Here is a 12,542-nt window from a genome sequence, read left to right on the forward strand (position 1 = left end):
TAAAGATGTTACTACTGAGCCACTGAGTCTTTAATGTGTCAAATATTTCATTGTTCCAGATAAGAGATGCAGAGTAGACTGAAAGACATACCAGGGAGAAAGAGAATGAAACATGCACATATTTCACAATTATACTATTGTACATTTTTTTTTAAGAAAGAGAAATCAGTAGTTATATTGTGATAAAAATATCAGAGGTTTTTAAAAAGTGCTGTAACTAACTGGTTATATGTCTTCTGGGTACTAACTGGAGTTAGTTTTTCGTATGAGTCACATAGAAAGACCATTATCTTCTGCCAAAGATTGAGAGCCAAGCACAGACAGTCTTTAAATACTATAACTATTTAAAAAATAATGGAATTCTTTGTGTTTTCAGGATTAATTTGGGAAAATGAATTTCTGAAAAATTATTTTAACCAGTAGCCACTAATGAGAAAAATCCTTTTCAAAACTCAAAGTGGAAAGCACAGTTTTACAGATCTACCTTTGATTTAACATCCAAAAAAACTTCCTCCCAATAATAATACACTGTATTTTACAGCTAGACAGGATTCCTTTATAGCAGACATAAATGGTCTTTATAATTATTTATATACCAACCTGGATTACCCATATCAACAAGTATAGTTATCTACTTTTCCTTCCCTTCTGCTTAACAAAAGAGAAACTTGTGCTTGTTGCAGCCCAGCTTTGTCTCTGAACAAATCTCATTATATTCCTTGGAGAACAGCTAATTTAATTTTGTTCCTAAAACACCCAGGATGAGCTTGTAGCCACTTGAAAACTGCAATCAAGAACTACAATCAAGACCGGGTGTCAATTCAATCAGGAATCAGCCAGATTTGCAGAAATTTGCTCTCTCCTATGCCTGATAGATGTAAAATCCGAGCAAAAATGTTTCTGGAGCCATTAGGAAAATATTTCTTTTCCAGTTTTAGCTGTGAAAAAGTGTCTTGCTGGGGAATAACTAGATTGGGTAATAAGCAAGATGGATTACTAAGTTACCAAAGCTTACCTTTTTTGATGAGATTTGTTAAAATGACACATACAAAGGGGGTTTGTTAATGACCAGGGCTGGTCATGACCTCACGCAAAAAGAAATTTTACTCTACTAATTTCTTTACTGGAGCTGGCCCAGTCAAGAATCACTACAACTACATGCACAGCCTAAGAAATGTGTGGAAAAGGAAGAGAATAGGAAATCTAAGAGTAATAATATACAGTATAAATTGTGTATTTATATAGTACTTTCATTTTGTTTATTTTATCATGGTTGGCCACCTACAAATAAACCCTTCGTGCATTGGGGAAACAACCTCTTATGTCTCTGTAGTAAGAATATATATATATTTATAAGATGTTTCTTCACCTAGAAACCCAAGCGCTTTGCAGCTCCGCAATTTATTTCACTGCAACCAAGTATGTTTTAAAAATGTTTAAAATATTTTTCTTTATAGATTGGAAGAAAGGAAACTACACCTGCATATAAAAAATAATTTGCCTACAATTAATCCATGCTACATTATGGCACAAAATGCTACTAACATTAAATATTTGAGACAGGAACTATGTAACTATGTTGGATGAAGTTCTGTCTTCATTCTTCTTTTTTTTCCTCGATTTTGCAATGTAAATTAAAACATATGCCACTGTTCAGACAAAATTAATCCTTATGGTTGCTACAGATATGTTCTGAAGTGGAAGTTGAACATTAAAGCCGAAAACCTTGATTTTTTTTTTTTTTTCTTCAGAAGCCATAGGGTTTTTTTTTAACAACTTGTAAACATAATTTATTGGGTTGCTGCTCTTTTAACTAGCTGAGTCCTTTTTGCTGGGCTTCAGCAGTTTGGTAACATATCCAGATGTCTTGCAGTTCACACAATGAGGAAAACAGGCTTTCATCTTGCTGAGCTGAATGTTTGGCTGGACAGAGGACTGAACTACAAGCTCCCTGTAAGAGGACGCTGTCTCCAACAGTGTCCTGTACAGTGCTGCACTTTCTGACAATGTTAAATGAAGAAAAATCCATGATGATTCCTTCTTGAATGACTTTTTATTTCTAGGAAAATCCAGAAAATCTGGGATGATGTCTCCATTCTCTGCTCTGACATTCTTTCTGTGAACTCACATTCTTTGAACTCACTCCACACTTTATGCTGTGTCTTAGTGTCTTTACAGATCCTCAGTCTGCTGTCAGTGAAGGAAACATTCTGTTGTAACACAGCATTGTGAAATTCAGCATATTGCACTATAAGTTAGTCTGGCTACCTAACACAGACAATCAAATAAACATGCTTTAAAAACACATTTAAGGAAAGCACACCTTTTGCCAGAAACAAAATTGAAAAAATAAGATGTTTTCCCCAAAGTTATGAATATATTCATTTGACCAAAATAACAAAAGCCTAATTTTTTACCTACCTACGATGCATGTTTCTCCCCAATGATTTCTCTGATGCAAATTTTATGGGTGTTTGGGTTTTTTGTTTTGTTTTTGTTTGTTTGCTTGTTAGCGTTTTTATTTGCTTTATCTTGGTTTGTTGTTGTTGTTGTTGCTGTCTTTTTTTTTTTTTTTTAAGGAATACAATCTTCTTACATAACAGAAATATTTTGGGCAAGAAAACCAAAATCTAGCAGAAGGCAGGGATGGCAGGAAGAACAAACAACTCCTCTGATCAATACCTCATCTTCTCTTTGGTGAGAAGATGGAAGGAGAATTTGAGTGGAATTTAAATTGGAATTTAAGGAAGGGAGCTGTGAGCAGCCACCTCAATATACAGACTCCCTGGAGGGAGGCTATATAACTTTTTATAAAATCTCTCAGTATTTTCTCTGCCTATACTACTAAGTTTCTTGCAAATGTGACAAAGAGGAAAAAAAATGCCTTTGATTAAAAAAAAAAAAAAAAAAAAGGAACGTGTGAGAAAAATTCCAAACTTTGCTAGGTTTGCTTTGAAAAGAGGTTGTAGCCAGGTGGAATTCTGTAACAACAATTCTGTAACAACAAGAAACATGCACAGGACAAGAAGGAAACATCCTCAAATTGTGCCAGAGAAGGTTTAGATTGAGTAATAGGAAATGTTTTTTCACAGGAAGGGTGGGCAGGCAGTGTACCAGGCTAGCCAGGGAAGTGGTGGAGTCACCATCCCTGAAGGTATTTAAAAGACATGTGGATGTGTGGCACTTGGGTGCATGGTTTTGTGGTGACCTCAGCACTGTTATGTTAACAGTTGGACTTGATGGTCTTCAGGGTGTTTTCCAGCCTAAATTATTCTAAGCTTCTGTGACTCTATGACTCAGGTTCTGGGTTAGCCTTACCAATACCTCCCACTCAAGCATTTGTCATTTATATGTGTTGTTTGTCCATTAAAAAGAAAATGTGATTAACAGGCAATTCTCTGAAGAGTCCCAGCCTGGAAAGAAGTTGGTGTACTTATTTCAAAACCACACTGTTAACTAAAAACCTTCTTTGAGGTAGCCCTTTCTATGCTACATACAAAAGGCTTTGCAACATGTGAAGGTTGGGTGTCTCGGCTTCTTGGGTAGGCCTATGCAAAAGCTTTTGCTTTTGGAAGTCTAGCTTGGAGCTACTTACTATTTTACAGTGAAATCATAAATGGAATATAACCACACACTCAAATAAGCAAAAAGAATGACTGTTGCAGAACTTATTAAAGTGTAATTGTACTGCCAAACTAGGTTGGCCCTAGGTTCTTCTTGTCAGCCTTACAGAGTCTCTAGAAATTCTTGTGAAGCTGGGATGCATCATGCTTTAGGGACATACTGCTAGCTCTGGTTTACAGGTGGATAAAAAATCACCTAGAACATCAAATCCATGAAAAATTTTGTTCCTGTGTCACATTGATTAGCAGGCTAGTTCTTGCTCAAAAGCAAGATGTGTATTTGAATAATTCAAGATATAAAGAAAGATTTTTAAAATATCAATTTCAAACATTTAGAACCATCAATTTTTGGGCACGGAACCACATATGTTAACTATGCCATATAAACCCATAATTTTTGTTCTGAGTTTTAATTAGATTGTTTTTTCAGCTTATTTGTATGCTCATGCCTTCTTGTACTACAGTAGTGAGATAAAAGGTAGTGAAGGACATATTCCCTGTTCCAAATATGCTTTTAGGTACACATTTGGTACCTTCATTGAATAGCTGCAGTACTTCATATTAGTGGTGCACTCAAAGTTAGTATCAAAGAGCTGGGACAGACAAAATGTAAAGCTGCAATTTTATTATTTATGCTGTCTGATAAATTATGTGATTTCTCAGATTCAAACTCTCTAACTGCCTTGCACTATGTGCTCTCAGAGTTTTGTACACATAATGAATGTAAAGTAAGATGCATTCCATGTTTGGCTCAGTTTCTCACATTAATAAGGCTTAATCAAGTTCACACTTTCCCTCACACCACCTAGAAGAGAAAGACTTAAAAGAAATTCTCTCATTATTTCTCTTCCCATGGTATGTGGAAATTTAGAGGAAGTGCTTATTTCCTTCTGCTTCAATCTTTCATAAACCTGAATCTGCTGTCCAAAAAGTGTCACAGGCTTGGCCCCCAGCATCATCAAACAGCCAGGCCAGTTTGGATCAGCTTCAGTCCAACAAATTCAGCCTTCTGCTGAAGCAAGTTCTGGTCAGCCTGTCCTAGCTGTAAAATGACCCTGGGCATGCACAGTGTGTCAGGAACCACACAGCCCTGAACCACAGAACCGTCTGGGTTGGAAGGGACCTTCAAAGGTCACCTAGTCCAACCCTTACTAACATGAGGGGCAGCAAATGCAATAGTTGCACCCCTAAATCCTGCAGTCCTCTCAACAATGAGGTTGAAATAAACAGGATGACTCACACCTTTCAAAGACACATCTTTGCCACTTTCTCTACTGAAGGTTTGTTCACATTTTCACTGTTCCCATCACACCCATGAAGTGAGGTGACAGCCTACTTGCAAGGCCCTTAGGTGAGTGTACTGTGTTAGATTCAATATGTAGATTCTGCCTTAGTTCTTCTTTTGAACATTTCCCTTAACTTCTACCCTATGTATTGTAATCAAACATTTTTTCCTTTTCTGAATTTACATTGCCATTTGTCACACTACCTAAGTGAAGACACTGGAACTTTTTTTTAACCAAGCAGCTCCACATATGGCAATTAGCACTTAAAGCCTTTTTAGAGAGCTTGTATACACTTAACACATGAAAAAAGCGTATACCAAGTTAGCTTTTTATTATTCTGTAGAGTACTTTATTATCTTGACATATAAAATGCATTCATTGAATTGAATTAAGGAAGTCTCAATCTAGGCACATCTGCTATGTTTTTACAGCAGAAGAGCCTCAGAAATGGGCTAATAAGATAATTGTCTTTTATAATGACATTTATGCCTACAACAACTATTAAAGCGTCCTTGCCTGTCACCTCATGCTCTGGCAATCACTGGGTATGGATGGACAGGCCATGCATTGAAGAGAAAACTACACTGGAACAGAAGAGCCTGTGTGTCAGGCAAGAGAGCAAGGACAGTCCCAGAGGTGTGCACAGACGGCCAGAGCCTGCACAAGGGAAAAAGACCAGGAACATGGAGACAGGAATGGGGAGGAAGGAATGAACCAAGTAGAGGGGCCCCAGTGATCATGAGGCAGTAAGCTCCATCTCAGACTGATGCCAAAAAGCTCAATTCAGCTCCAGAACTGGCTGAATTCACATGTGAAGTCTGAAATAAAAATGTACTTTTACCTGTTGTTAATTTATCGAGATAATATGTTCTTCTGTCTTCCTGATATGAGGCAGAGTGAATATTGCTTTCATCCAAAGAAATTATGCTCATTTACCAGTAATTGAAATCTAGTGAATGTTGTTTTCAGGTTTATAATTGGGGATTTTGTACTCTTCAAATTACTGTCATATCTGTCACTCAAGAAAATTAAATACTTTGAAATACACTAATGAAATACAACAATTTATCACTTAGAGCACTGAAAAAGAAATTTTAAAAATAATGTTTAAGTATCCATGAGCAGATAGTAAGAATTTAGTATTTAGTGTGATGATGTTATCTTCCTGAATTTTCCCCTAAAAACCATTTACTTAGGATTTTCAGACTGGTGATTTTGGTTCAATGAACTATAGATTTCCACATCTGTAATACCATACACTGTCTAAATCATTGGAAAGAGTGCTGAAAATAATTTAGGGACTGTCTACTGATGAAAATCAAAACACATCTGAGTAATCTATTTTTATGCCACTGAAATACCTAAAATCATAAAATTTACCATACCTAACCAGCATATAATAAAACGTACATAACTGTCATAAAATAAAAACTAGTGAAATAAAAATGTGTTCATTATCTATTGTTCTTCATAAAATGGCAATTTAAAAAATCTTCCTTCAGAAATGCTTAATATTGGGAAAATATTAACAGAATATGACTCTTCTCCCACAGGTAATCAGAAACATAAATTTCAGGGCCCCCATTCTGAAGGTATGGCTGTGGTCATCCGAAGTTCAGTGTGCCAGCTTAGTATCATTTTCCTTGCTTGGGCCCTTTATTGGGATCAAGAAGGGATTGGGGGAAGTCCCTGAAATGGAGATGGATGGAAAATCTCCCTTTCAGACTGGAATAACACAGTCCATTTCACCTCTCCTCGTGACAAACCCCTACCTCCTCTCTGATGAGTAGTTAATGAAACAATTTTTTAGGCCAGGGCTGCCACCAGTGCCTTTCTGTGCACCAACAATTGTATTTCTCCCTATGCTGGCAGCTCTGAGGACAGTCCAGCCTCGGGCTCAAGCTGGGAAGCACAGGCTCTTACCTCTCTGAGTCTGCAGCTGCGAGAAGAGCGAGCTGGGGAGGATGCAGAGGACTGCCCTGTATGGTGTGTCCTGGGGAAGAGTGGCTGCTGGGGTGGGACAGGGACACTGCCTCAGCTGCTGTCCCACTTTGATTTATCTGTGTGCTGGGGATCACAGCTGCTGAAAGTAAAATAGATAAATAATACTCACCAGGCAGGAAATAACACTGATAACTGAGCAAACAAAACCAATATTCATCAATGACCAAACATCAACATGCAACTCCTCCTGTCAAGCTCTAGTGCCAACTCTTAGCAACTAAAAAAAACTAAGGGTTTTCTGATGTGTTGTTTTCCATACATAGGAAAGAAGAAGACCCAAATGAAAGTAAGTATCCTTTCCTTCTTCCAAATGACATTTCCATAAAATCAGGCATGAATGCTCATTGTCTTGAAATTTTTTGTCTGAATAAGACTGCAAATCTTCTATATTTTTCTACTGTAGAAGATGTGTCAACATTCCTAAGATCTGTATTTTTAGAACTAGTGAATAGAAAGAACAGTTTCATAAAATGTGAAATGCTTTCTACATTTCCCCCTCATCTGTAAAAATTACAAATTTCTTGAAGAGCATTATTGCTATCACTGGTCCAGATTCCTCAGTAATACATACAAAAATTTTAACAGCTTAATAATTTTCTATGTGTTTTCTCTTGCATTTTTTCCAATAGGAAAATTTCCTGTCTGTTTCCTTACTGACTAAACAAAAAGCAATACTGGACTTTGTTCAAATGTCTGAATTAGTTGATCCCAAATCCCGTAACCTTATTTCCTAGTGACGCCTGTTTTTAAAAAAACCCCAACGTTTTATATCATACTAATTTAAATTTTTGTACCTCTGAAAACCCTGTTATCCAACTATTTCTACTGACATTTGTGTCAGGTATCTAATGCTGATGTTGACTGGCAGACAAATACACGCTCTTATACATTTTATGAACCCAGAGGATCAATTAGATAGTCTAAGAGATAAAAAATACCTCTCGTGTTTGTCTGTCATATAGTCTGTCCAAGAGATAAAAAATACCTCTCATGTTTGTCTGTCATATCTTCCTATCTCTTTAAAAAAAAAAAAAAGTATTGTTCAGGCCTAGGTTACAGAGTAAAATTCTACCTATAAAATTTACATTATGCTAGCAAATATGTTTGAGCTAATGATTTGAGTTTCTTTATAAAATCCTAGAGTTTAAACCAGTTTGCCTGGGGGCACTGTCACCAGCAAAACATCTTTCTAGGCTGAAATATGTCCATGGATGCTGCAATCCTAGCAGAAGAAAGACTACATTAGAGTTGGCCTCACCATAGATCAGTCTTCAAGGGAATAATTGCACAGGTCATCATTTTCTCATTCACAGGTGTGAATTTTGCTACAGAAGATAAAAGAGGTAAAAATTCACCTCATCTCCCATGTCTTCAACCTATTTTTGGAAAGACTCTATTAATCCTTACAAGCCCACCTTTGTGACACACTGGATATTCACCAACCTAAGACAGAGTTAAGAGAATGTTCAGGAGTCTAATTATGCTGAGCCCCATTAACAAGCAGTCCTGCACATCTTTCAGCTGGTGGAAATGACCAGATGACAGACAGGAAACCACTTTGTGAATAAAAACATTCAATACAGATGCTGCAGAGACAATGTCAAGATTAAAGGAAGTTGACACTGGTGGTCAAAGCTGGAGGAGTGGAGGCTGGCCTTGGTGCCAGGCTCTGCTCTTTGCTTATTTCTGTGTGAACCAGAAACGCCTAATCACAACCTAAATGACAATAGACATCTGACAGTAGAAGACATCCCAAATCTTAAGGAGGAACCAAGGAGGCAGGTCCTGCAGGAAGATGAGATGTCACAGCAGAGAAACTCGCAAAGAAGGAGCTGAGGACATTTTCTTGCTAAGACAGGGGATTTTTTTTTCTCTTTGCTCATGCACCCCAAAATTACTTTTTCTATGTCTGTCTCTCATCATAGCATCAAGACAAGTACAGCAGATAAAAACAAAGGAATGATCTTTTGAAATTCTTATTTTATGTTACATGCAGCACAGAAGAAAATACTGAAAAACAACCAAGCACACATTCTGACAGCAAAAGCAGACAGAATATTTAACAAATCAAGATACTGCAAAGGAAAGCCCTGATTGTCTAAATAAAAAAAGACTATTTATATTATTCCTTGGCAAAATAGAGTAATTTGCATTTTATCATGATAAAAACTAGCAAGAAAAAGAAAGCCAAAAGTAGCCCTTAAAGTGACACAGAGTCTGAGGCCAAAAAATAGTTCTTTTCAATGGAGTCAGAAACCTGTAACTGCATGGAACATATTTAAATGCAGAAATTTGCAAATTACCAAAAATGCTGTAGTTGACAACAACTGATCTACTATTGCACAGAAGGAAAAATATGAAATATTTTTTGCACTTGGAAGCATCACCTGCATATACTCCCCTCTTTCACTTTCCCTAGGAAGTCCACAGGATTTTGTAGCCAGGAATACGTAGATATGTGCTGTTTTGAATTGTAAGTGGTAAGTCCAACAAGTGGAAAACCTATTTTCTGTTTTACCTTTTTCCTCAGCTCATCTGTAAATCTGAAGTCTCCAGAGAACATGAAACTCAAGAAGCCATCATTAAGAAGTACTGTAGAAGTAAAAATTGCATTTTCAAGATAATAAATCTGTCTCCAAAGTTGGCCTGTCACACAGAGCACCTGCACTGATGGTCTTTCTATGTATTTTCAGGTATTTTACAGCAGATCATAGATACTGGAAAACATTAAAGTACTGAAGCAATAAAGCAGGGTCTAGACTAGTATTTTAAGCCATTCCTGAAATGGCATCTCTAGATCACATCCCTGCCTTTCATTTTCTTCTCTTTTAGTGGATTGCAGTTTCTGAAGTTCAGTCTCATCATGATGAATTAAACTATAAATGGTGCAAGTGGATGTGTTTCCTACAATGTTTGTAGCAGTTAATTGGTAAATGTTCTTAAAAATGGGAACCCGAACATTACATCAATTTTTGGAGAACCATGAAGTTGTCTCAAAATAGAAATCATAAACTCCTAAGTAAAACTGGTAAGTAAAAGGGTAAGTCTGAGGGGAAGCAAACTATCCTTCTTAAACTAAGATATTATTATTAACACTTTTTTGCCCCCTGTAATGTATGTATGGCCCTACCTATGACTACATCACATTAAGCAGGAGTTCTAGATATGTATGCAATACTTAAATGCAGCCTAAAAGGTGAAAACAGAGATCCTCTTCATTATTGGTAGTCCTATATTACTGCTCCCTTTGCATCCATTCCTCATGCATCAAATACAATTCTGTTTTTCACATCAAAAGCCATTCATATGTCAGTTCTTCCTTCTCATTCTTGTTTTTTTCTTCCAGTAATGAGCTGTAACTACTTTCCAAGGCTGTCACGCTTAAACAACTATTTTTAAAGAAAAAACAGACCACTTCTTACAAAAGAAAACTAGATTGCTTTACTTTAGACATCCCTTATGGACTCACTAGGACAATTTCTTTAATAAAATTATTTCATTAATTAATAATTTAATTAATCTATTCATGTATATGTTCTTAACCTCTACCTGCCTGTTGTACCTACCTTCTTTCCTACCATTACCTTAGATACAAACTCCTGGGGGATTGGATTTTTTCTTATTATGTGCACAGAGCACCCAGCTTAGTACAATTTCAATGGAGGAAAAAACCAAATAAGAGTGTTACTCAAGCAAAGCACAGCAAGTCATATACATAGAAGCAGGTCAAAGTTTCACAATACATCGTAAGACATTTAAAAATACTTAGAAATCAAATAAGTTCTGTAACTTTATTGATACAATTTTTAAATTCCAACTTGCAAAGAAAATTATGCACTTGACAAGCTTTTGAAAGATTCTTTGCTTGCTCTGGAGCAGAACTTAGTGTGATATTCAGTAACCATTTAAAAATGAATTACACATTCTGGCTTATGTTTAAATATGAAATGGTCAAGTTTTATCCAAACACCACAGTAAAAAGATAGAGTTTTTTTCTGCTGAATTTTTAATGATTCTTTCCATTTTAATGATTCCAGATTGCTCTAAAAATAAGTAAAGTAAGTTAATACTATTTCACACAGGAAAAAACATCATCTCCCTGGGAATCAAGTAAACCAAAATTCCTAGGTATTGTTCAAAATTTAAGCCTAGATACTATTAAAATGCTTAGCCTTTAGTCTGTTTTCTTTAGGCCCATAAATGTAATTTCTCTTAGTTATAAGCAAAGAATCTGTAATTCTGCTTTACTGTATTAGTAATATAATAGTTTGGATTTCTTCTATGAAGTTATAAAGACTACAGGATAAGAAAAAGATCTTTTGAAGACTTAAATATAAGTAATAGATCTGTTATCAAAAAGGTTATTGTTGTATTTCATTTAAATGTGTCTGTTTATAGATTATGTATTTTATCAGTGCTGAGAAACATACAGTGGTCACTACAGGTGTTCTACCATGTAAGTGAAAATGGACTTGCATGTAAACATATACTTCTGACATTTCTTACCTATTACTAATAGTTTGCTTTCAAACATTTATTCTGTAGACTTCTTCTACAAGAAAAAAACTATCTTTGTTTTAGATGTGCATCAACAGTAAGTGAAGTCACCTTCAAGTAAGTAAAATTTGATTGGACACCACTAGAAGAATGAAAATCTATTCCTCCTTCTATTTTAAAAGTAGCACAGAGAGATTTCAGCTAATGTGCTGTCTAAAACAGCACCCAGTAAAAATAATGTATTTAACTTTTCAGAAGTCCCAAAGCTATATTTTAAAAAAACAAAAAACAGTGAATTTTGAAGGGTACCTTCTCTGAGGCAAGACACAATGTTTTTTTGGTATTTTACTTCCCTCTCTATGAGACATAAATAATTTTCATGTTGCCATTTTAATAAAATAATTCTCTGCCTGTTGGATTTATTTAATTTGTTCACATAGTATATTATCCTGCAGCATCTCTGATGAGTAGTTAATGAAACAATTTATTTCAACTGGATCAAGTAGTTGTCAAAATGGAGTGACATGGACTGCTCTATGCCTGATATAGAACCCTCTAACTGATGTGAAACAACACAAATGAATAGAACTACAAGAACTTTGCCAAGTGCTAGACAGCTGGGAAGATGTAAGAGAAAGCACATTATTACTTACACAGAAATTAATGCTGATAAGAGTATGTTGATTAAGTACCATAAAAATTAAATTACCATAAAAATTGCCATATAATAGGAAGCAGTGCCAGGAAAGAATTACCAAAATACATTAATATATCAAAGAAGATTCATAGTTAGTAGTGCTGCAAACATCAAGTATTGAAAGACAGTGCAGGAATTAGAGAAAGTAATGTCTCAGTCTCAGAAGCTGTCTATGAAACATCATGGTGGCAGACAATTGCCAGTTGAGAGCTGGCTGCAGGCAGCGACTTTACCCAGCTTGTCATGCACAGAATTTTGTTCAAGTTACTGTCAGCCTGTGTTTGGGCTGAACCAGCAGACACAGCTGGACATTTGAGTGTAGCCTGGAAGCTAGGGAGGAGTGCTTAACAGATTGCTGTGGCCATCTCCTGTGAGAATATCCTCAGTTTCTGAAATCTTACACACTCTCTTATCCCAGCTTCCATTCTGTCCAGC

At 36.1% G+C, this 12,542-nt stretch overlaps 1 protein-coding gene across 2 annotated transcripts in view; it reads right to left on the minus strand.

Moving 5' to 3' along the window:
- GLIS3 (GLIS family zinc finger 3) overlaps positions 1 to 12,542 on the minus strand; it is a 151,269-nt gene that overhangs the window by 15,141 nt on the left and 123,586 nt on the right. For both annotated transcript variants that reach the window (XM_077790044.1, XM_031507261.2), the window contains one exon: positions 6,833 to 6,992. In XM_077790044.1, the coding sequence (XP_077646170.1) occupies positions 6,833 to 6,992 (160 nt within the window). The remainder of the gene's footprint in view (positions 1 to 6,832; positions 6,993 to 12,542) is intronic.

This window comes from Lonchura striata, chromosome Z (genome assembly GCF_046129695.1).
Source record: "Lonchura striata isolate bLonStr1 chromosome Z, bLonStr1.mat, whole genome shotgun sequence".
NCBI classification, from domain to species: domain Eukaryota; kingdom Metazoa; phylum Chordata; class Aves; order Passeriformes; family Estrildidae; genus Lonchura; species Lonchura striata.